At 42.4% G+C, this 25,905-nt stretch overlaps 1 protein-coding gene across 5 annotated transcripts in view; it reads left to right on the top strand.

Annotated features, from left to right (window-relative positions):
• The window catches only part of KIF16B (kinesin family member 16B), a 151,001-nt gene extending 129,600 nt beyond the window's left edge, over positions 1 to 21,401 (top strand). For 2 of the 5 annotated variants that reach the window (XM_082481947.1, XM_082481946.1), the window contains exon 27: positions 16,025 to 17,459. In XM_082481947.1, the coding sequence (XP_082338073.1) occupies positions 16,025 to 16,183 (159 nt within the window). In that variant the 3' untranslated portion in view covers positions 16,184 to 17,459. Of the gene's footprint in view, positions 1 to 16,024; positions 17,460 to 21,377 lie in introns of those variants that run through there. The other 3 variants (XM_082481948.1, XM_082481949.1, XM_082481950.1) reach the window with 2 other exon arrangements.
• Positions 21,402 to 25,905: the final 4,504 nt, after the last annotated feature.

Below are 25,905 nucleotides of genomic sequence, written 5' to 3'. Positions count from 1 at the left end.
CATCTTGGAGCTTTATTTTGTAACCCACCTCTGAATGTATTTTTTTCTTCAATTAGTTTTAAAAATTAATTTTATTGTGGGCAAGGTTACTGAGTGTATGAGAGTTGGGGTTTTCTGCTTTTTCTGCCGTGCCATGTGGATGGTATCACTTTCACTCCTATCACACATTAGGTCTTTATATTTCTATGTTAATGCACGTGTTATTGCAGCCCGGGGGCAGGAGGTGGGGTTTTGGGAAATAAAGAAGAGGCGTGAACAAAGACTAAACCATGCACCCCGCATCTATATTGTGGCCACATGGGGATTACCTGATCATGCAAGGCATTAAGAATTATATTCTTTGTAGAGCTGAAGTAGCATTAAGTAGAGTTTTAGAGAAACGAATATAAAAGTAGATTGCTTCCAACTGGAATCTTTTCTTGCGTGTTTTTAATTTTTTTTCTATGTACTTCACGTTTTCTTTGATCTGCAAACAAAACATCCACCCCCTGACTTTTGATGTGAGCCTGTCTTACGTGTAGCTCAAAACGCAATCTGTTTTTTGTTTCCTGTCCTCTATAGAGGGCGTAAAGGCATGGCCACATTCCAGTCTAGTACACAATTTGCATATTTTTGTACCAGTAAGAAATTTAATCCCTTAATCTTTCTGACCTTTCATTGATTTACTAACAGATTTTATTGTAATGTGAAAACTGCTGCGTATAGTGATGCTTTGATCATGGTCGTGTAGTACTTACAGCGCTCTCTGTATACCCAGTTTTAAGTTTAAAATTAAATTGTATTGATTTTAACTAAATTAAGTCATTAAAACTTTATTGCCTATATCTTTTGCAAACATCATAATATAATATGACCACTGTTCACATGAATGTTTTGCCATGTGCCAGATAGTGCACTTGGCCATGCCACTCAATAACGCTGACTAATCACTCGGTTTTGGGGAAACTGAAGATCCCCTGTGGCTAAGGGACAGTTAAATAAAGAGGAGAAGGAGCCAAGCAAACGGTGCTATTCTTGCCATGAGGACTTTGATGCAACAAGCTGGTCAAAACCCCCTTATGCCTGGGTCTCTAATCGTGGTGTTTTCTTTACATTATATATTTTGCAGTGGTTTGCTCTGGTTTTGCCAACGGCTGGAGAGTTTCAGCCAACATAGCTGCAGCCTCGTTGGTGAAGAATGGGAGAAACCACCTAAGTAGTGATGGTTTCCAAAGTCACGTAATGGTTTGAAAGCTCAAAGCACATCTTGAGTTATACTGGGAAAGTATTTGGCAGGCAGGGTAAGTGTGATAGTGGAAGATGGCACAGACACCAGTTCTATTCAAAATACTGGCTGTTACTGCCTTGTGGCTTTCAATCCGGCATGAACCTTGGGCACACTTCAGCGGGCTAACTGGAAAGTAGTAAATGGATGGATTGCCTCTGTAAGGGATGAGGTTTCTTGGCATTTTGATGATAGAACGTTTCTCAGGTGGGAATTTGGTCAGGTAAGGGCATTGGAGCTTGGTAATGAGCAGAAACATGACTTGTATTCAGTTGGCTTTCCTACCTGATCCTGTGCCTTGATTTGCTGAAAACCCGTTGCAATCTCTTTCAAACCTCACAGAGGTTGTGTTGTTACAGCTGCAGTATGGTATAAAAGCTTATTTGGTTGTTCCACGGGGTTAGTCAAGAGCTAAGGAGCTAATACAGCGTTTTTGGGAAAAGCGAAGCACAGCTTCCAGGCCGACAAAAATGTATATTCTTATCCAACGTCTGTGCTGACTTTATTGACTGAAAACAGATGACAGCCTGACAAATATCAGCCTGATAAGTGTTCTGAACAAATATTCTGTATTGTAAGATCATTAATAGAGCTGTCATCCCGGTGGAGGATGACAACGAAATTACTCTGCTCTTCCAGTTTTCACGTCAGATATTTATCCATCTGGAATATCGTGACTTCACGTTGTTTTTCCTGAACTTTTTGGATTGAAGTGGGATAATACAGCTTTGACTAGTCTAGGGCTTTCTACAGGTCATTTCTGAGCAACAGCGGTCTTTTTAATTTACATTTTTTTCTATTTTAAGTATGCACATAACAAATTAAAATTCAAACTCCAGTGTACACCTGTGTGAAGGGTAAGACGACTTAAGCTGTCATATCAGCTAAACAGCCTGACTAGAGTATTTGCTAGAATTAGCAGTTGGTTACTGAAATGGCCTTGCAGGCTCTCTGTCTTTACAGCAAAACTAAATTGCAGCTTTCAGTCTGGTCTGGGAAAATGATGCAGATCATCTGGGAGTTATTATAGGAGCAAAATTACTCTTCCAATTAACTATGCGCACAACAATCAGAGAGCTGGTTCTAGTGCAGATATCTCAACTGTTACTTTATTTGACTCCGGTTTTAGTCAGGGAAATTTTCCTTGTGCCTAATTATAAAAAGGTTTGTCCAAAACATCCTTGGTGGGACAGTTTAGGAAGAGTTTGGGCTTTTTTCTGCTCATCACCTCTCGGATTCTTGCCACAGCGGGAGAAGTGCTGTGGACAGCAGGGGGGCTTTGTGGTACCTCTCGAGGCAACTGGAATCGGGGCGGGTGGCTGTAGGGTTTGCTTTATTTTAGGGTTTTCGTGTAGAGGTATCTTATTTCAGTTTGAGATTAGAAGTGGGTATATTTCGTCATAATGGAGGTGAAATTACATTGAGTAAAAGACTCCAGGGAGCCCCAAATTATGAGGATTGTAATTTAAAATCACAATAAATACAAAGCTTATGTAAATATGAAGTTCCTTTATATATCCTTTTTATCCCAGCCGGTACAAATGCTTAATAACCAAAAGCTTCACAATATCTTGTTGGTCAGAAAGCGCATTATGTATACTATTTTTGTGTGAGATGAACTCGAAGAGAGAAGTCTTTGATCTCTGGTGTGATACATAGTTGCAATGTAAACACTTTTGCTTTGGTGTTTGTTGGTATAATTGAAAGTCTTTTGACCAATATCTTACATTTCCACAGAGGTTTGGAAAAATAACATGCAAGTTTGCACAAAGGCTTTCCCTAAACATCTTAAGAGAAAACACCTAAATTGTATTTAAAATTACCTATCTGAAATGCCCTATTGCAATCTGTTAATTTAGTATTTCATCAGGGACCTGTTGCAGGGCAAAACTCTAAATTAATTGTTCCACAGTCTAAAGACTGTAATTTCACTTCAGAGCCAACTTTGCTTGATTAAATCCGCCTTAAATGAAACAGCCAAGAATTCTTTTGATTAAAGTTAATGAATAGAAGTTAGTGTGTATCTATCCTTTCACGCAATTAGAAATCAGTAGATAAGGGTATAGGATCCTTTTTTAAAATGAAACCAGATGATGTATATTCCTTTTTTTTTATTTTTTAAGCAAAACTTTGTAAAGGGAGCACACATCACAAGAGATACGTGATTCAGTGAGTGTATCTGTTCCTGTTTTAACTGCAGAATATCTTTTATTCCTTGGCGAGTTGCTCGATCTGTGGATGACAGTAAAAAGAAGTTTTCCTGAAATCCCAGCTTCTTTGGATATTGCATTGCTTGATTGCATCATTATGTTTCTTCTCCTAGACTCATGCTTTGTTGTAGTAATGAAGATTATTATTAGCCCCATTTTCCCGTTGTGCAGCCAGAAAATCCAGACAGGAGCAACTGTCGAAGCTGACAGGGCAGATTGAGTTGTGCATCTTGACTCCTTGGTCAGAAGCCTTGCAGCCATGGACCCACTAGGCTGTCTTGTCTGCTCCTGCTGTCACCAGTGTGCTTAGGAAAAACACCCGAGCTGACAAAATCCCAACAGGTTGTTGCTTCGAGGAAAAGAAAAACTCCCCCCAGACCTCTGCCTGTCTCCTTGTCTCTGTTCCCTGTTTCCCCGCTCTCTGTTCCCGTTGCCGCATTTCCTCAGGTTGGTTTGTGGACAGCAAAGAGGAACAAGCAAAATCCGCGAGCGGGGAGGCACCAACAGACAGCTCGATGGTCGGTAGGAATCGCGTGTTGCCTTTTGCTGCCACTTACAGAGCTGAGGGAATGAAAGAAAGTCAACCTGGAACAGTATGGTAAAGCGAGCCTACTTCAGGTTTTGTAGGAGCACATACATCTTCCTGGCGTTGTCTCTGCTCTTCTTTTTTTCTTGGTACTTTGAACCTCTTTAAAAGATAGACACGCTCAATTTATTTAAAATTAATAATACAATTGTCCTTAACCTTCTCACTTCCTGATGTCGTCTGATGAGGTTTTCGATGATAGGTGTTAATGCAAGAGGCAGAAATAAATCTTGTATGAACTGCATAATTCAATTATGCTCTTGAGTCTGTAGAACTGGCTGGGGAAAGCGTTGTAGGCACTGCACTAACTGAAATATTGCTGATGCCTCCAGTCAAAATTAAGCTTCTGGAACTTCTTTAACAAGATTAAGATTATTTAACTTTTTGGTTTTAGTTTGTATCCTCACTTGAGTTCCTTTGGAGGTGATAATTTCTAGGGGGGGTTTATGTATAGGGCTCTGAAGCTACCTGCTCTGACTTTCCCCTTTAAAAGTGAGATTCTGCTGGTTTTGCGCAGCTCCAAGAATCTGGTTCTTAAGGAAAACATGCAATAATGGAAACAGCACCTTTCCTTGAACTTGAATTTGTACTTGTTATTTAAATGTATTATTAATTTCAGAATTAAGACACAGCAAAAGAAATGTCTGAGAAAAAAACCAAACCAAAATACTTGTCGAAAAATTTGGACAAACAGAATGTTTGAGTCTGAGACCTCATTTCTTGATGTTTTCCTTCATGAGAGGAGAAACATTCTAATTAGATTTTAGATAATTCATCACCTGAATATTCAGTATGGACTTCATGGGTACATCCCACCAGCCTTTGTTTCACAGCTCCATCCCTTAATACGTTTACCCGAGACAACCTGCTTCGTGCGAGTTACAGGTGAACTGATATTTCTTGTGCAAAAGCCCCTGTTGGGGGGTGGGGGTCAGAGTTACCATTTCTGTTTGATTTTATTTATTTTTTTTTTTCCCCCCCGACTCTGATGCTGGCCACAAAGACATTTCAAAGCTACTGATTAGGTGTCAGTTCAAAGTGATTATTAAAAGGAAATTATTAGACTCCAGTATCAGCTTACAACAACATCCCTAATCCCAAAGCTTTTTTTAAGAAGAGCTTTAAAGCCAGCTGCTCGCCAGCCTGGCTCTTGCAGATTGAATGTTTGCCTCTGACAGTGCGGTTGTAAATACTGTTCTTAGAAGCATCTCAATGAGAAGGACTTCAGAAAGCATTCAGAATACATTGGATAGTCATTGAAAGATAAAAGGAAGCTTTTCCTTTTGTTACGGACAGGAATGCGCACCAGATATGACTGCTAGCGCAAAGTGAACCACTGCAAATGTCAGTGTTTGATAATCCTAGAGAAGATCATTTCTTGCCCATGGTCTGAACTACAGAATGCAACATCTTGGAGTGATGGTTTTAATTTCCCACTAGACCAATAGGGATGCAACGGGAGCGCAGGAGGAAAGAGCATAGATGCCGCCACAAAGACAAGAGGAGAGTGTGTGTGGTTGGGCCATATTGTGAATATCAATTATAGGAAATCCCCGTCAAAGGCAGATTAGGCACAGTGTACCAAGTGCCCTTCATAACCTCTAATAACTGCTTAAAAATTTTGAGAAACAAAAAATAACTGCTTTTCAGCAACAACACTAAAGTCTTGCCTTGCCTGCCGACAGTAAAACTTTGCAGTTAGCCCTCTGAGAGCAATCTCACACGTCAGGTTCCCAGCCTTCAGTGCGTCATCGGGGCTGCCCAAGGCACCCAGCTTTTCTTCTTTGAAGCGGTGGCCCTCAAAGAAGAGACTTGTAGCAGCTCTCAACAGGGAAGCATTTCATCTTTTTTTTTGGGTGGTGCTGCTTCTCTTGTTGAGGCATGGTGGCTTCAAAAACTGAGTAAATGAAATGAATTTTATGTATTGATTGCCATCACTAGATACAAATAAGTCGAAATTAGGACTTTGCGGACATCAGCAGTTGATGCTATACCAATAAAATGTTTCTTTGATTAAATACCGTAGACTTTCAGCCAGGCCCGCAGCAAATGCAAGACATTTTTATAATAGCAGTAGAAGAGAAATACGGTAGTTTAGAAGGAGTGAAAGCCTGGGGTTATTTTCTGGATGAGTTAATTTTGAGCTTCAGTCCAACAGGCTACTGGGTGCAAAAGGAACAGTGAGCGTAAGCAGCCCTTTGGTCTCGTTTGCTCAAACTCAGTGTCTTATTCAAATCGGGTCTGAAACCCCCTTTTGCAGAGTTTGCTATAGGCAACTTTTATGTAATACGCATATCCCTTTCCAAGAATTTTGGGGGGTGTTTGTTTAGATGTGTAACTTCAGATTCCTACCTCAAAAACTGGATCTTTTGTGATAAAATGTTTATCTCCATTACAACCACAGAATTAAACAGGATGTGCAATTTGGAGACCTTTTTTCTTTGCTTTTTAGAGATTTCAGTGTATCGGAAAATAAGGAGGTGTGTTTATCATAATTTAGTAAGTTCAGAATATGTGACAGCATATAGTTTGAACTCTAGTTTAGCTCCACATCATAATGCGTTTTGCCGTCAGTTCAAAATAAATTTCCCGACATCCTCCTACAAATCAAGTTTTGAAGTCGTGTGCTTTTCTCCGTCTCCGATAATGGCTCTCAACATCCAAATGTGAGCAGATGAATAAAGGGAGCGCTCGACCAAGGACGCAGGGTTGAACTTGGTGCTATCCTTTTTCAAAGGAAGTGTATCCGCCATCTTCCAGCATCTGATTTCACCAAAGGAAGCAGAGGGTGATGCATGTCAAGTGCTTCGGTCGCTGTTTGCCAAGGCCACTCCAGCAGACGATACGCTGTCGCTGCTGGCCCAGGGATGCGTGGTGAATTCAGTCCCGGTGGTGTTCTTTCTGAATAGATTTTGACAGGGCTTGTTTTGACTTGTGCTCCGGAGAAAAGATTGGTTTCCTTCACTAGTCAGGTCTGTTTTGATCTTTTTTAATATGGCCGTTCACTTCCAGAAGGCGGCTCACGCTGATGGAGCACCTGTAAATCATAGCCCTTGCTGGTATTTTTTTTTTTTTTTTTCTTTTTTTTCTGCCAGCCTACAATTCAGTTTTCATTGGAGCTACTTAAAGCCAATGAATATAAGCTTTTAGCATGCAGGCGTTGTAAGAAATATTAAGTCCTGTGGATTTTAAATGAATTTCAGGCAGAATAAGATTGTAATTTGGGATGTAGACTGACTTTAGAAGTTAATTCAATTGATGTGGCATAATAGTAATTCAACATAATGTGCTCATGCCATTAGACTGGCACAGAAAAACGCTCTAAATAGCTATAATGAATAGTTTGGATTTTGAAAACCTAGGAGAGCAATTTCACCTTGAATCATAACTGGCATTTCTCAGAATGCTTGTACATTACGAAAATTCAAAAAGGTGTATGAATTCAAGTAAATTTCAGTACCACCCTGGGTAAAATTAAATTTTAGTGGCACTCAAACACTTCTGGAGATGTAGTGGTAAAATCTGCTTTCACCTGTATAGCTGTGAAGGAAACTAACCCTGATTCAAGGAACCTGCATTATGCTGTGCATAAAAAAACATGGGAAGAGTTTCCCAAGGGGCTAAAAATGCAAGTCCTGGGTTTTTAATGGAATTTAGCTGCGCAGAGAGCACGATTCTTACCCGCTTAGTTCCAAAGTCATTTAGTTACCTCTAAACGTGCCCAGAGGAGTGGTGTGTATGGCATCGCTGCTTCTCTCTCTTCTTTGGGTTAAGTCCACCACCAACACAGACTGCTGCTGTGTCGGTGCCACTGCAGTGGCAAGAACACGAGTCTCTATGGTTCAGTTTTGCAGCTCCGACAAAAGCAAGGGCCGAGTTCTTTGCTATCAAAGTAAACTTCTGGTTTTATAGATCCAGCATTTACACCCGTGTTAACATTTGGGAGCTATATAGGTAAATCTGTTCAGTGATGAATGAGCTACATTAAATTTTTGGTAGGAGCTTTCAATCTCATCTCCTCCTATCTATCTCCGTAGCAAACAAGTTCAGTCTAACATGTTAGGAGTTTGGCAAGATATTTGCTAGTATTTGCTGGGCAGAGAAGAACCTAATGAGGTTCAACAAAAGCAAGTGCAAGGTCCTGCACCTGGGGAGGAAGAATGCTAGGCACCAGTATAGGTTAGGGGCGGACCTGCTGGGAAGTAGCTCAGAGGAGAAGAATCTGGGGGTTGTGATAGACAGAAAATTATCCATGAGCAAGCAATGTGCCCTTGTTGCCAAAAAGGCCAATGGAATCCTGGGCTGCATAGGGAAGAGTGTGGCCAGTAGGTCGAGGGAGGTCATTCTCCCCCTCTACTCTGCACTGGTGAGGCCACAACTGGAATACTGTGTCCAGTTTGGGGCTCCCCAGTTCAAGAGGGACAGGGAACTGCTGGAGCGAGTCCAGCGAAGGGCAACTAAGATGATTAAGGGCTTGGAGCATCTCCCTTATGAGGAAAGGCTGAGAGAGCTGGGACTCTTTAGCCTGGAGAAGAGAAGGCTGAGGGGAGACCTTATTATGGCGTACAAGTATCTCAAGGGTGGGTTGAAGGAGGATGGAGCCAGGCTCTTTTCAATGGTTCCCAGTGACAGGACGAGGGGTAATGGGCACAAGTTAGAACATAGGAAGTTCCGTTCAAATACACGGAAAAGCTTCTTTACGGTGAGGGTGACAGAGCAGTGGCACAGGCTGCCCAGGGAGGGTGTGGAGTCCCCTTCTCTGGAGATTTTCAAGACCCGCCTGGATGCAGTCCTGAGTAATGTGCTCTGGGCAATCCTGCTTTAGCAGGGGAGTTGGGCTAGATGATCTCTAGAGGTCCCTTCCAACTCTGAAACTTCTGTGTGATTCTGTGATATTAAAGGAATAACAACCTTCATCCCCAGCCGTACTGGTTCCTGTGGTGCCAGGCTTGCTTTTCTCCATTGGTAAGAAGATGCTTGTGCAGGCAAAGTCGGCCAGTAAGGCAGCTGGAAGTTTAATGTAGGTGTGCTTCGGGGGAGCTGCTGATGGGCGTTGTGCATGGCTGTAGAATTATACGTAGAATCTACGTGTAGAATTTGTTTGGGATGGAAATCATCGGTACGTGAGGTGGAGTTGTTACGTAGAGGTAAAGATGCACAAACACGGGGTAAGGTGATACTGATTGGGAAGGTCGTGATTGATTTATTTATTTATTAAACTTTTTTCTTCAATGACTGCTAGGCGTTATCTGCAAAGAACCTTGCTTCTGATTAGGCCTAATCAAAGTGAACAGGAAGGGTTTGATTAAAACGAGTCAATCCTTTATTCTCAGCTTGGGTAATGGGAAGCCAGTTAATCCAGTCCTGAGCCTAATTAATGCCTGCCAATCTGAAGCAGATAACCTCCCCCTTTAATACTATGACCAGCGTGGTATTGACTCATCATATATAAACATGTGTGACTCCATCTTTATTCTCTTGAAAAATGTCTCCGTGCTCACACAAGTTGTGTGCGACTAGCACAAGGTCTCTGGTACCTATGGGATAGATACATTCTGGAGGCATTTGTTTACCTCTGACTCCTCAAGGAAGCTTTGCACAACTTTGACAGTGTCTAAATACTGTAATTTTTGTCAGGAGAGCCCAGCCATCCTGGTCTTTCTGCCAAAGATACCGGCTCAGGTGATCATGTCATAATTTTAGAAGCTTTCTCTCCAAAATTTTCACAGAAACAAGATTTTTTTTTTTTTTTTTTTTTTTTTCTCCCAGGCACCAGGTAGTCTCCCAGGCAGTAAGTCTTTTTCTCAGCGCTATGAAATCACAGCTGCACGTAATGACCTCAGGGTGTGTGCAGAAGATAAATGTGTATATGTGTATGGATCCAGAGGTGACATTAGGTACTTCCTGCAGGGCCTGAAATATCACTTGAGATATTGAATATCACACGCTGTCCTGCTCACATATTTTACTCAGAACTGCTTTATGATATCTTGCAATATATGTTGAGGTGTTGGGGAAAAGAATTGAAGCTTCATGTTTTCTTTATTAAAAAAAAAAAAACCAAACCCCCAAAAATAAACAAACAAACAAAAAAAAACCACAAAAAAACCCAAAACCCACAAGACTAAAATGTTTCTGCGCTAGTTATATCTGGTGAGCGGAGAGCTGATCCTCATCTTGAATGGCTGGAGGTGAAGATATTAGTCATAGTCTGTGGACAGTCCCCCATCCTTTCGAGCTGCTGTACTCCGAAGCAATGCCACCTTGTATTTTATGATCTTGCTACCTGCCAGTTCTGTCTCGGCTCGCTCAAATTTAATAAATCCAAAAATGGATTTGAAACTACTTTTAAAGCGCTACCAGAGCGTTAATGCTGGCAATTGCTCACTCCCGATTAGGCAGTTCAGCCTCAGGTGGTCCCCAAGGGAAGGGGCGATGGTTTTGGTGGCAGGCACAGGGCAGAAGCTGAACTGCGGTGAACTGAATCGTGACATGGGGGGCTGAGCTATCCTCGCAGACCACAAAAGGAGCCTGCTGGGACTACTGCCTGGACGAAACACCTTGGTTTGGACAGCTTGAGTACCCCTCGCTGTGCAGCGTTGGGATATTTGGCATAAGAGAACCTGATCCCTTGGAACTCGGTTCATAAAGAAGCTTCCTATGTTGTGGCTAATGGCTTTTCTTGTCCTCCACACCTGACTCGGATAATCCAGCCCTGTGTGGGGGTTGAGATGTGGTGTGTCCTCTGCACGAGGCTTAGCTTGCGGCCCTTTTCCTAAGGTTTCCTGTCTTCTGTGCTCTCCCAGTGGTATCACAGGCTGCAAGCCCAGCTTACCTCCCGTACAGCGTGTTAATTCCCTCTGACTTTTGCCAGTAAGAAAAAAACAAAACAAAACAACAACAAAAAAAAACACAAGGAAGAAGCAGATCCAATGAGAAGCTTGAATCCTGTTTTTCTTGGGAAGACGTGCAATCTCTGCTCTTCGGATTCTGTATCATCACCCCAGACAGGGCCCTTTGCCAGCCTGAAGTCTCTGTGGGACACCATTGCCTGTCAGTGCTGTTTAAACTAGGCGCTTTTTTTTGTCAGTAGAGACTGTAGTTAGTGCTGATAGCTGGCACTTCTGCTGTGTTTCGTATTTGAAAAATCACCCTGGAAGTAATTTTTTTTTTTTTTTTCCTTTTCAAGATACCAATGGAAATGTCCAAAAAAGAGTAAGTTGGTTAATATGGGAAAGGATCCCCCCAAATGTTCATTTTCCTTTGCATATGCCCAAGACATATTTGTCTCTTTGTAGAAGACAGAGGCAGGAGATGCACTCCCATTCCTGCGTTACAGCGGGATCCATTTGCCTGCGTCATCTTCTGAGCAGATCCTTATTTTTGCGATCACAGAGTGGAAGCGAAGCATGTTCCTGTCTGTTTGTTTTGGGCTAGTGTCTTCCCCGGGAAGATCTTACTTTGCAAATATCTAATTGCGGCATAATGTGGTTTTTCAGAGTCAGGGAATGTGCTTCAATCTGTCTCTTTTTTTGTAATCAGATTCCTATCCTATAGAAAACAGCTGTTGATACCTGCATATGCTTTGCTCGATGAATAATTCAAATCAAGATTTGATTTAAAGCTTGCAGCACTTAACACGAGTCAACAGAATAATTACGTGATTGGTGCTGAGAGAAACAAGCATCTATATTAAAGGGAGAGAGGAGCCAATGCTCAAAGTTAGACGAGCAAGTTAATTAGTCTTGCCTCTGCCACCGATGACCTTCTGTGACCTTGTGGTAAAGCTTTTGACTGTCAGATTGATGTGTAGGTGTTGAGAGTGGGGGTGGTGTTTCAAAGAAAAAGAGCTATTGTTTCAAAAATCCCCAAAGCCTTGTAAGGCTTGTCTTACTGAAGTTTGTGGTGCTTTCAGCTCCCTCAAATATTAGCAGGTGGTATTTATTATGCTAATTGTTAAGTGTTATATTTAAAGAATTTAAAACGCTGACTTTTTTGACTAAACTGCCAGACACAGCAGTAGGAGAGAGAAAGCTTAAAGTTTCTTCGCATCTGGAAGTACAAGAGTTGATGAGTTTTTAAACACACCGAAGTTTAATGAAAAATCCAATTCTTCCTAAGCTCTGCTATTGGTCTCCGAGGCTGTCGCTGTTTGTAATGGATTATGAGAACAATGTCATTGAACTGAATTCCTCTTTAATATGCCACAATTGCAAGGATGATAAGAACACTTTCACATTCCGAAAAGCGTTTTGATTGTAATAACTTTAATAACTTTAAATTAAGTTATGGATTTATATTAAAATGTATAAAATTATGAGGTCCCTGCATCACGAAGTAGTGCAAAAATCATTAGAATGACTTTGCTGTGCTGATGGATTGAGCACGAGATGAATGCTGGCCTACTGCTAAAAAGGTGAACCCTATTAAAATGATTTTTAATAGGCTTTTAAAACTGTTGCCGTTTTGCTATTTGCATAATTAAAAGGGAGGGAAAGCTGCTCAAACTAGTAAGTAAAGACAAACCTTCGGGCCCCACAACACTTTCTCCAGCCTTGTTTCCTTTGCAAACACTTAGACTACAAAGTTAAACCTCGCCAGTACGGCTGTCATCGCTTTTAAGTTAAAGGCCACAAAGGTTGTAATGCATGCCAAGAGGGCAAAACTGCTGCTTTTCCTATTTTGGATTTCTTTTAACACGGCTTTCGATCTTTAAGACTTTTATACATGCCACGAGTATTTCTATTCTCTAAACTCGTCTTCCTGAATGTGCGTTTAGACGGAGCAACCAACGCCGTCGGTGTGTAAGTTACCCATTTTACATCCCATAACAGTGCCAAGATCCCATGCTCTCACATTGAAACGTTTACAAATTCATAATTAGGATGTTTTCCAGCAAACCAGCAATGTAGCAGGTTGAACGCTGTTAGTGAAATGAAACTCCTAAGTGCATTTGGAAGAACGCTGATTACCGGACTAAATAAGCCAGAACAAACGGCCAGAGTTTTGAAAGACTAACAAACAAAACCGAGTAATAATCCCAAGCCTTTTGGAATATTTGTAGCGGTTACCTAGTGTATTCTTTCCAAGCTAATCGTGCAAACCTAGCAAAAGTAGGATTGCGAAAATGTAGTGCTTGGCATACTAGGGGCAACGATTTAGATGCTATCGGTGGAAGTGCTGCTAGGAAGTCACAGCGCTAATTTGTATAAAATTTGGACATGTTTCTGTGAAGGCACCCGGAGCTTGCCACCGTCTGCTAAGAATTTATTTTTTTTTTAATGGAGCACATCAAAAGATACCAGAGTGCTTCCCACCTAGTTTTAACTCAGCACAAATAACATTATTCTGTAAATAGAGAAAAATCGTATCTGCTGCTGGAAATGGATTTTATGTAAAAGCTTTGAAAACAACTCTCCGTCTGCCCACTCAGCGTTGACAGAGGAGATCCTTTCTTCTAGCCTTGCTGCCGCTCCAGCAGCTTCCAGTGCCTTCCTGGGTTGCAACAAAGTCTGTTTGAGTCCCTTTGGGGTCTCTAAGAAAGTTTTCTTTCCGTCATCTCTGGCACTTGGTGTTGATGTGCTTCTGCCCCTTTCCCTGTTTGCTGTGACCCTCATCCTCTCCCCGTCCCATCTGAATTTGGGAAGCGTCTTTCCACACACCGGTAAGGAGCACCACTCTTCCTTTTCTCCTACAGCTTCGTCGTCCACGTTGCAGCCGACAGGAGAGAACAACCTTCCCCCTTAGTGCCTACCCACAGCTCTGTAATTGAGGCATATGCTTGCGGTGTGAGCAAACACTTCTGCCATCAATCACTGTTTCCCTCGCTACGGGACTGAACTCCTAGCCAGCATATCTGGGCAGAGCAGCCTTTATTGCATCGAAGCAGCAGCTTCTTCGTGTCAAGGGCGCATCAGCTCCGTGCTATGCTAACGCATCAGCATTGCAAACGAGGGCAAATGCAGATACGGGATTTAAAAGAGGGCTAATTTGCTCAGAGGTGGTTGTTAAAGAGCACGTAATGCCAAGCCATATGGCTGGAAACCTTCATACACAATGAATTCCGGCATAATCTGGTAGGGTCTGCTTGTTGCCATTTTCCCGAGGATCTTTTTCATGTTCAAAGAATCTGTGATATTCACTGAGCGACTCCTGTGCGCAGATCTGGGAAAATAAGTCTATCTGCTGTTCCTAGTGTTTCCCTGTCAGATAAGTATACGCTTATAGCAGAGGGATTTTTTTTTTTTTTTGCTCTGCCATTAGAGCTATCGTGCCAAAACAATGAGTAATGGCTCTACAGGAAAGGCGTGACAGTCAATTATCTGGCCATACATAGCAAGGTGAACGCAATAGGTCTTGTAATGTCTCCGGTGAGATATTTGGGTACCTTTGAGCTTTCGGTAGCCGTAAACTGGAATTACTGCAGTAACTTTTCAGCACAGTGCTAAAACTCTAAGAGGATGCCGTGTTTTACATTTGGTTTTCTACCATATTCGTCCTTCAGGCATTACTGGATTGGGACTTTTTTTTTAAAGGGCCCTACTTTGTGAACTAATTATGACAAATGTTGATATGACATCTGTTGCTCACTTTAAATTACCTCTTAGTCTGTTGGAATTCATCTTGAAGGCATTTTTGTAATGAATTTTTTTTTTAATGAACATTAATACAACCTGTGGGAGATCGAAATAAAAAAAGAAAATTCACCAATCCTGCCAAGAGAATAGCTTATGTGCCAGCTGCTTTTTTTTGTTTTGTTTTGTTTTGTTTTTTTTGTTATCCTGCTTTCTGTGACACTAATACAGCTCGTTTCCAAGGCACGTAAATAGATAACAGGTTTTTAGAGTATGGAGGAATTCTCCTTGAGGAGAGAGTGAATAATTAGGACTGCTTCCCAAACATAGAACCACTTCCATGACCCAAAAGCTGCTGCATTCCAATAACTAAACCTTGTGGTCTTCATAGGAGATGGTGCTGTTGTGTCTTGCCGATATATTTCCCACTTCATCCAAGATTTGTGAATAACGTCTCGAGTTGTCTTTTCGTGTGGTCAGTCTGTAGCAGAGCAAAGGAGTTTATCCCTGCGCTGCATATGAGATTTGCCCGACAACTATTTGGGTGACAAAGGGTGCTTTTTTAGCACCTGTCTGATCAATGTTTTATCTACTGTGTTTCATTCAACATTTATAAATATGACTTATTAAATCATGGTAAATTATTGTAATAATTCAACCCGTATGTGAAGGAAACCCCATCAGGTTTGTGAAAACTAGCTTTGGGTTAATGTACATCTGCCACAATTTCTCTAGGTACAAATGGATGCAAGTCGCACAGTGACAATTAACTTTTGGGAAGGGGAATGTTTCTTAAGTCTACGACTTAAAAAAACATGAAATTTAGAGGGCAGCTCAGTGAAAAGATGCTGGTAGGTTCTCAGATGATATGGAAGTCATGCAATCTTTGTGCAGATGGCCTTGATCAAAACAAATCCTTTTCGCTGCAAGGATTGTGGAGGCTTGACGAGGGAAGGATTTCTGAAGGCCTTTTGTGTCCATATGTAGTGAAATTCCTGCAGAATGGATTGGAGGTTTGCATCTGCTGTAGTGTTTGGTAATGCTAGACGGCAGGATTAGCAGGTCATGATTAGCAGAAAGCATTACATGACTACAGAATAAAGCAGAAAGCATCACGCAAGCACTGAATAAAACAGTTATTAAGCCTGGCAGGGGAAGAAAGTGGAAAATACTTCTTTTCTGCTTTTCCTGAGCTCAATACAGCTATTTCAGTAGCCCTGTTTTTATGGATGGATTTAAATGCTGATGGTTATTAGAAGGACTTTTCACAGTCCATAGCGATTCTTTCTTTCTTTTTTTTTTTTTATACCGCTATTTATTTAATTCTTCAATGTGGTCATAATCAATTTGACCAACTAAACCTTATGACGTTTTGCATTTCATTCCACAGAAATACCTCAGGAGCTTTTTCTCTGCAATGCTGCAATCTCCATCGTCTCCACTGCACATTGATAAAGTGGGGCTAACTCTGTCAAAACACACCATCTGCGAATTCTCACCTTTCTTCAGGAAAGGCGTTTTTGACTATAGCAGCCACGGGACTAGCTAACTTTTGGGCCAGGACCCTTCTGCCGGAGGAGCCCAGTCGGAGTTGTGCCTTCATTTTTGCGGTGTGAGAGAAACAGAGGGGAGAAAGCAAGTTATCTTCCTCCGTACCTGGGAAGTTGCATCCAAACTACTCCGGTTAAAGACAGCTACGCCCCAGCGCTCGCCTGTGTCCTTTACCAGCTCTCGTATTAGTGCCTGCGTTTGCCTGGCATGGGCTATACAGACATCTTTTGTGTAAGTTGCTCTGTTAATACTGTACAAAGACTCTGACTCTCGTGCTGTGATTGGATCCGCTCCTTAGCGGGAGTGCTTCCTTCCCATTTGCTCAGACAATTTGTTCTGGTGGTGCGAGAGCATCTCACCTTTACTGCGGTGGTGTGTCATGCTGACAGAGGGTTTCCGAGCAGCCTTTCAGTTTCTCTCTAAGCTCTTCCTTAAAGAACACTTCCAATTTTGTTTCCTTACGGCACACTGTGGCGTTTAAGGTAATCCGCATACTCCACTGTTGTTTCTTTTTTCCCCTCCCGGACACACATTTTTAACTCTTTGACTGTATAATTGTGTAGTTTTCCTCCGAAGAATTAAAGGGCCTGGGCAACTCGAATGTTTACAAAAATATATGCAGCAGAAAGAATATAAATTAAACTCTGTAGAAGTCTTCCACACTTGGTCGTTTTGAAGCAGAACGAGTCACTCGCCATTAATTATGCAGCAAGAGAAAGCAATAGTTACTGAAGAATGCAGTCAGCATCTTTTCAGATTTTCTAATTACCCGGACTGTAAGTGGATACTGTGCACTGTACAGAGTTCTTAGCTATGCATAAAGCTAATGCAAAGTGCTGTATTTCTTTTTATTTTTAATAGCTTCTTCATAATAGCTTAACACTGTAGAACCTGAGGTTTATTTGCATCGGTTAAAATTTACAGGATTTGACTAATAGTACTTTAAAACTACTCAGGACTCATTCAGACTCGCACATGTATATACAGGTTGAAGTCATTTTATATTGCTGCGCATCCAAAAATATATATACACTGTGACTGGAATTGTGTATGTGTACATGGTAATGTATAATTGGTTGTATAAAAATCAGAATCTAACAACTCCCTATTATTAAAATGCATAATGAAAGGTAAGTTTTGTGTGCCATTTTAGGAGCGTGAAGCATTATTTGTGAGTTGCCATTGTTGACCACCAGTAGGTCTTGGTAATCAAACTATTTCATGTTGTAGAAAATGATTATTAAAACCTAAAGTAACAACATTGGTGACATTTTTATTTCATGACCTAAATTATAGGAGCAGTAGTGTTTTACATTTAATATGATGTATAAAGATAATTGGGTCCCATTAGTAAGCCTAGCCTGCTACAGTAAGCATTTCTAATTGGAAATAAAAAAAAAGGGGGGGGGGAGAAGAAAAAAGGAAAAAAAAAATTAGAACTGATAATTTAAATTTTGAGAGCATTTTTATTATTTTGATTTATTTCAGTGAAAACAGAAGTGAGGGTAAAATTTCTAACCCACTGGAGCCCTGTTACCAGCAGGGTAGGCTTTGGTGTCTTTGGATGTGTCTGGTGGTATCTGACTCTGTCTCACTTGGGCATCTTAACACCTTCAACTGGGAGCCAGCTTTTTAAGCTAAGCATTCCAATCCAACCTGTTGATTCCCAAACTGGTTTTGCACCGTGTCCCAGCCTTTCCCAGTCTCCATCGTGCAATTCTGCACTGGATTGCTGACTTCACCCGCTCTTCATCACCGACAAGGACCCGATCTCCTGATCCTTACCGTGCCCTGTGCCTGTGTTGCACCTCTCCCATCTCTCCCAGGGCCTTTCTGTGCACGCATCATCCCCCCGGCCCCGCTGGCCGTGTCCTCCCTCCCTTCGTCACCGCCGGTTGGCTTTGCTCGTGCTTCCCGAATCAGAGAGCGGAGGTTGGGCGCTTGCTGGGTTCCTACGGTGAGCTGAGGAACTGGAGTTTGATGTTGTTGCACACGTTAATGGAAGGTTGGTAACTTCACTTGGACGTATTTACCCTCGTGACCCGTGGGAATGCTTCCGAGGCAGAGATTGGGCACGGTACTGCTGGTTTTCATAGTGTTCTGGGAACTTTGACCCTAAATCTCACTTCAAAACCAGAAAGTCTTTTCTGTCTCTCCTTCTCCCTTGGCCTGCTCCCCCTCCTGCCTCATTGCAGCGTAATACAATAAAGAATTTTTAATGCTGAAGAGTTTTTTTTTAAAAAAAATGAATTTTCCGGAACCGTGGATCGTTATTTCCAGCATGCCGCTTCTTTAAAAGGACCTGGCAGGCCAAGAAGCGGCAAACTGCTTTATCTGCTGTGCCAACCCCATTTCTGCAGGTTTCCTACCTGAACAAAACCGCGGTGGTGCCGAGCGCTTCCCCGTGGCAAGCGGCACAGAGCCCCAGGAGCGAAACTCCGTTGTGCCGCGGGGCAAACGGTAGTCTGTGGGCAGGGTTGAGCGCGCAGGACTCCCAGAGGTAAGTGCCACGCTTCGTGTCACTTCGGATTCGGAGAATCTGTTTAAGAAAAACGCAACTAGACGGAGAGTTAAGTCGAGTGAAAAATATGACTGTTTGTATTTTTTTTTTTCACGTGAATTTAAAAGAAGACTTGTCCTCGCTTCCTGTCTGCGGTACAAATGGATTCAGGGAGGACCAGATGCTCTAGTGGTATAAACCTGCCAATAAGGTGGCTAATTTATGTTGGCTAGTTTATCTGGCCTGCAGCGTTAAATGTGTACGTTGCAAATAACGAAGTAAAGGCCGATTAATCACTCCATTTAAAATGTCATCAAGTTAAAAGCTACAGAAACGCAGGTGTAAGCATGCAATTAGGACGGCAACCCCAGGCTGCCAGCTTTTCCCACCACCTTCTGTATCCTTCAGTGGTACCCAGAGTTTAATCAATGACTGCAAGCTTAGGCTAGACTGAGAGGCGTCTTTTAATAATTTTATCAGTAAAAAATATGATTGCTCTTTCTAACCTGCAGTCTTTAAACCCGGAGTCCGTCAGAAGATTTCAATAGAAGCTGAGGTGCGTGTCGAAATTATTAGCCATATTCAAGATGTTCAAACTGCATTTCTGTGAAGATATCCTCAGGCTCTAAAATTCTCCGTTAATTTTATTTTTAAAATATTGGTACTTTCAAAAACATTGTGAAAGTCATCTCCAGGGCTCTGGGGACTTTTTTTTTTTTTTTTTTCCAAAATCGCTCTGTAATTGGACTTGTGGGCTTTGCATCAGCGAAGTCCTTAAGCAAAACCTTAACTTCTGTATCAGGACTATTTATATTTCAAGCGAAGTGCTTTACTGAACTGGGGCCGTTGTTCCTATCCACGTAACTGAAGTTATGCCTCCATTTAAGCCACCAAACCACTTGGCTCATATCCTTGCTTGACCCTACAGCAGTTTTTCATCAGTAGGGGTGCACAAAAAAAGGCCAAAAGGCACACTGGAGAAGGTGCTGGGCTATTCTTCTGCACGATGACTTGATGAAGATGCAGAAAACCTACTTGTTGGCTTTCACCCCTCACTCCTTTAACTGGAAGTGCTTTTCCTCTGAATGTGCTGCTTCGCGTAGGGAAGAGGTAGAGCAGCCCCCAAAGCTCTGCTGCGAAGTGGTTCCCAGCAGTTCCCTTGCTCCACACGCTGCCCTGTCCCGAGAGCACGCAGGGTCTGGCCTAAAACCGATGCCCCCAAAACACCTGCTGCTGTTGGAGATGATGTTAGAGAGGAGTCTTCAGAATTGCCCTAAAAATGTGTGTGTGGGGGAGGGGAAATCCCACCTGTGAAGAGCTTGGCTGGTTACTTCAAGTTTTTGCAGTTGTGGCAGATGATCTGAGGAACTGAAATATGTAAATTAAAAAAAAAAAATTAATAAAAAAAGTGGGACACTAAATGTGTTGCTCCAGGCAATCGGAGCAGATCTTTCCAGTTTAATCAGTGATCCTTTAAAAGCTATTGTGGAATTTCCTCTGTATTGTCCATGCGACCTCTGCTGTATATGAGAAGAAGAAATACATTTGTACTAGACTGTGATAAAGCTTGAAATTTTATATGTTGCCGGCTCACCGAAGCCCCAAAATTGGAAGAAATGAATTTTTTTTTCTTACTTAGCAAGATTTTCATGTCCACCCCGGGTTTGTTTTCTCTGTGTTTCTTTAGGTCCTGGAAAAAAAAACCAAACACAACCCACGTTTGATAAGCTGAAAAGCAAAAATTTGTTGGTTTCTAAGCCTCATCGTGGGAAATAGAAGATGTTTCTTTGCAGGGAAGTCTTCAAGAGCAATTAAAGATCCAAAGAGTTGCAGAGGCCCTGAGACCCAGTTAAAGGGTTGAAGTCCAGCTATATTTTCTTGGCAGACGTATGAAGGGAATTTTTGATATATCCTGCCACTTCTTTTTTATTGTTGTTTTATTATTTTCAGAGAGTGTTTTGTTATAATTGGTTGCAGACCAGAATGTTCTTGTGGATGCACTTTTGTCAAAACAATGACAACACAGTTGATCAGAAAAGAAACCCAAAACCAAAACGAGAAGGAAAAAGTGAGCTACGACCTAAATACGCTTTTTTGGGAGGAAATAGGTAAACTTCCATGATGCTATCCTGTCTGCTCCATTAAATCAATAAAAGAGCTGGTCCAACTGGACAAGAATACCAGATCACAAAAGTTATGGTGCTTTTGTCTTCTTGAGATTGAGTTTTAAAAGGAGTGGGGTTGTGGGGAAGCCTTCTTAAGGGATTGCATTAACGTTTGATAAAATGGAGGCAAGATTTTGGATGAGAGGCTTAGCCTTGCGTCTTGGCAAAAAAAATGCTCGATCAGAACGGGAAGCCCTGTTTCTATTTTCTTCTTTTTAATTTTATTTTCTTTCTCGACACTGCCGTTTTCCTCCAATGTCGTGCTGACAGCTGAAGTGTCGGCTCCCTGTAGCACAGCTTGGGCACTCACACAGAGTTTCGGCAGCATTTTTGTTGTTGTTTTTAAAAAAAAATCCGTCTTAGAAAAAGAAATAGGTCTAAGAAAAAAAGTCTACAGAGTTTTTCAAAGTCCTTCTCGGTTTCTTTTGATTCCTTCTTCTGTCTTCTCATAACGGTTTTGTCCAAATGGCTTGTTCGCATCCTTGGTAAGTTTTCGATTATTTCCTCTCTGTGTTTTTGTTTTACAGACGGTTTAGAAGAATGTGCTGGGAAGAGTTGAGGAAAAAGAAAACCCTTTATTATTTGAAAAGAGGTAGTTATCTGCTCATCTTCTGATCTAGCAAAGTGGAACACGAGTTTTTGATCTTTTTACATATGTTGAACTTCTGAGCCTTCAAAGGTCTCGCATGCTGCAGCTTTTTGGGGCATTATTGTACTTTTTCATGATCGTTCCTATATTCTTGTCCATTGTAATTAACATTTGACATGAGCCTTTCTTCAAACAATGTGTTCGAGGAGAGGGAGCCTTCTATTTAATGATACCTCCTTGTTTAGGTCAGGAGTTCTTTGTGGGACTCTGCCGTTTGTCACTGTCCTTTGCCCAACAGTGTATTTTCTTCACGTTAACCCGTTTTACTGTTGCCTTGGGACAGGGGTTGCCTCTGTAGTAATCTGTTTTTCTCTTTCCTTAAGATATGGATTGGGGATCACAGATTAAAACCAGGTTTTAGTTGTGTTTTGCAAAAATCAATGTTCTTGCTTTTTGCTATGGTGAATTACATCAGAAATCAGAATCTCAAAAATGAGGGGCGGGGGGGAGGGGGGAGACTATTATTGTGTCCTGTGTTTTCAGGACTTCTGCATCACCGTTGTCTTTTATTCCCGAACGTGGATAGCTGGGAGATCCATGGGTTGGAAATTACTCCTTTTCATAGTGCAAATAAGCGTACTAATAATGAGAGCTTCAAGAATTGTTCTGTGGAAACTGAAACCATCTGCATATCAAATCACCTGTTGTTCCCATCGAGTTCAACAGGAGCCAAGCCTGAAAGAACAAGCCATGGCACGTTTCCATCCATAACAGTCTCTAATTCTCATCATTTTAAGTAGCTGAGCAACAGGGGAAGACTGCTGGACAATGTAGGAGCAATACAGCCCTCTGAAAGGTTAACATAAGACTGTGTGAGCAATTAGATACATATCTCAGTTTGTCCTGTATTCAAATCTGTCCGTTTTTGAGTTTGGGAGCGTTCATTAGTGTAGTGCGGATGGAAGAAATAGCCCGTTCTGGGAAGCAAGCGCTTCCAGGAGGTATGGCAGACGCCCTCTGTGCTCTGACACGAAAAAGGTTGCTCAACAGCGTGTGAAATCAGACTCTTGGACAAGCTTCCAATCTGCCCGAGCGTATTGATTCTGGCACCTGCTTTCCTAACCAGGTGCTCAGGTTTATGTGTCCAGATGAAGTTACCGCTTAACATCTTAATTATATGCCAGACTTTGGCTTTATCTGTTGTGCGAGTAGCACTGGGTGCTGTTAGGAAAAGCAATGGAGAATGGAAGTATGCCAAAAAAAATCGCAAGAAAATAAAAATAAACCAAACAAAACCCAAGTGCTTGTTCTAAAACCGCATATATCACGCTTTTCTTAATCTGTGGTAACAATAACATTTGCATAGCGTTATCTACTGAGTGGAACCAGAATTGCTCAGATGTCGCAAGCCCACCAACAAATGAGAGCGTCCTTCAGCACAGCGCACCTCACCTCATATGCAAGAGATTCTCCTGCGGTGGTGGAGCAAGGTTTTAGCGTGGCAGGCAGAAATGCTGCGGGCTTCCCAGTCTTAACTGGGACCCTGTTAGGGTGTATTTGCAACACGTATTTCATTCTGTGTGAATTAAATCGAGGGTGGCATTTGAAAGTCGTACTGAGTAGTCTGGCCTTTAAATTCGGGATGAGGTTTTTATGGGGCAAGTTTTGGCTGTTTTCTGAAGACCCATCTGGCATCCTGCACATTGCCGGACAAAAGGCATGTAATGATTTTCACTGTACCATTATGAAGGCTGTTGTTGTTCTTTTCCAGCAAGAACTTGACAAGGCCGGTAAATGAGACTGCCTCGATCATATTCTGGAAAATCAGTGAGAACAGGACTTTCTTGGGTTGAGTGATTCATTATCCAGGTAGGGAGGGGTTGGGCTGTGGTTTGTGAGGCTGCACAGAGCTCTCTGCTGGAAATTTCGTGGTCAGTATCTCTCTCGTTGGAGATATGCTGAACTTAAAAGTACTAATTTGTTTTGTGAGCCTGTGATCTGTCTGCACTTTGGTCAATATTCACTGTTCAGGTGGAAACTTTTCTTCTGGTGGTAGGTGCCCATTCAAGAAACTAGTGGTGGCAAGAGGGTGGAGGCAGAAGGGGACCAAGATGGGTGTTGGTGCCACTTGGGCTCCTCGAGAGCCAAGTCTAACACTCCTTCCCCAGGTTAACCCACCTGGCAAAGCTCAGGACTCCCTGATTACTTCCTACGACTTCCCAGAGGTTGTGGCGAAGGAGCTGCTCTGTGGGTTCCCAGTGACATTCAGTTCCTCTGGTTCCTTTGTCGAAGCCCTTTTTAAAGTAAATCACGTTTCCGTTGCGGTTGTTTTGGAGATTAAATGCACATGTTGTGTTGATCCTTTTTCACTCCCTTGGTGTAATTTGTTCACTGTCCTGTTAGATATTGCCAGGGATGTGGAAGTAAAAAAAAAAAAAAGCGAGCTGAAGTACCCATTTATTTTTGTGTTTCCTCTCTGTTCCTCCAGCTTTATGATGTCCAAACCCCCCTGTTCTCACCTTCACATAGAAATGCACCTTCAAGGACAATTTTACACTCTGGTTGGTCTCCAGGTAACCTAAATTTTTCATTCCCTTATTATTAAACCGAAGCTTGTAACCGAAACTGAACTCTCATCCCTTTTCAAATTAACCCCTTGGTGCAAAATGTCAAGGATTTTCCAGCTCTATCAAATGGAAGTCACTGAAGCTGGGAACCTATTGACACCAAGGGGTTAACCCATTAACCACTATTTAATGTCCTCAGCTTTAATCTACAGAATCACAGCCAGTGCTCTGACTTACTAACCCTGCCACAAAAACGTCCAAGAACTGGTGTTATTATGCCTTTTATTCAGGGATAGACTTGGGAGAAAACCAAACAACTTCACAGCTGTAAAGAAAAACAAATGAAGGGCCTGGGAGTGGAAACCAGCAGTAATTAAAGAGAGAAGCATCCCACGTTAACCAGCCCTGGGGCAAAAACAACTGTTAATTATAAAAAATTCCTCCGGGTTTCTAATCTCAGTGCAGCTGTGCTGGCATGGTGCCTGCGGTACCCGTGGCACCGCCGGGGCTGGAGCGAACTGGTCTGGAGTGGCTGCCTGCGGGAGGCCTGTTGGGTTTGGCCAAGCTGTCCCGCAAATCTCCCAGCTCCGGGCACGTTTGCCCCTGGAGAGCAGAGTCCAGCTGCGTATGTGGGGCTGCCGGGGACGAGCATGGGCGCTGCTTTCGGTAAGGGCATGTGGATGCTCCGGAGGGCCATACCAGGACACGAGAGCGGAGGAGGGGCTCCGAGGCATCCCGCCACCCCTGCTCCCAGCGCCGGAGCTGTCGACAGATGGTCCGCGTGTTTGAGAAATCAAAGACGGGATTTCTGCAGACGTGCGGGGTACCCCGGAGAGCCCCTCCTCGCTCAGGTAATGCAAATAGACCAGGGAGGAAAAAAAAAAAAAAAAAACAAAAAAACACAAATCCCACGCTTTTCCATCTGACTCCATCACCAAATGCTCCTTCCCCGTGGGGTGGGAGGGAGAGCCGTGGCCAGACGGCGAGGAGGATCCCAAGGGTGCGGGCGTCCCCGGGACAAGTCCTGCCCGCCCCTGCTCCCAGCTTCCCACAGCGATTTGGCTTGTTCTCCACACCGCTCGGGTATGGACTGGGAACGCGGCATCGCCGCACAAACCAGGAGTTTAAAAAGCAAAACGTCAATGTGACATAACGGGGAGACGGGCAGGGAACGGGGCAGTGAGTTTGGATTGGCAGAGGATGGTAAATCTTCAGGCATTCAGGTTTTTGGAGGAGTGGGCTCAAGAAAGATTTATGTGTATTATTTCTTCCTTGGTGAAATGCTGATTACAAGTAATTCTAAGGTCCGTAAGGCTGGAGACGGGCAGTCTCGCCTTATGTTATTCAAAATGTGCTGTTTTCCTCTTGCTGTTGCCTGGTTTTTCTTCTAGAGAACTGCCTTGACAGGATATTGCAGCAATTTTCCCGACAGACCTGATAGTCCATCTCTGCCGCAGAGGCTTTAGGAGTTATTTGTTCAAGGAGAGTGCGTTCCCAGTACCACCAATTCTGTGAAAGTACTAAATTAGGATATTAGTTATTAAATTCAACTACACAAATTATCATTTATATCATTATAAATCTGTCTGTACTGAGCGACCGTTTTTATGGTGATGATCCTAGTATTTACATAAAAATTGCAGTACACAAGGTAAACTATGTATTCCAACCTGCAATTTTTGCCGAGGATTTACACATGCAGAATAAATTATTTTCTCCTTCTTAAGCAACAGTAATCGTAAGTAATGTGCAGAAACATTCATAACTGTGGTCTCACATGAAAGCTACATTTTTTCCCTCCGTAACCTGCTGTAATTACAGTGTACGTCAATTCCACCGTAGGTAGATACACCAGGGTTTTTCCCCCCTCCTTTTCCTCGTACAATTTTAATGACTATC

The sequence above is a fragment of the Vanellus vanellus genome (genome assembly GCF_965231255.1).
Source record: "Vanellus vanellus genome assembly, chromosome: 3".
In the NCBI taxonomy this organism is placed as follows: Eukaryota; Metazoa; Chordata; class Aves; order Charadriiformes; family Charadriidae; genus Vanellus; species Vanellus vanellus.
Note: the sequence above shows the minus strand (reverse complement) of the source record. Positions and strands in the feature narration are given on the sequence as shown.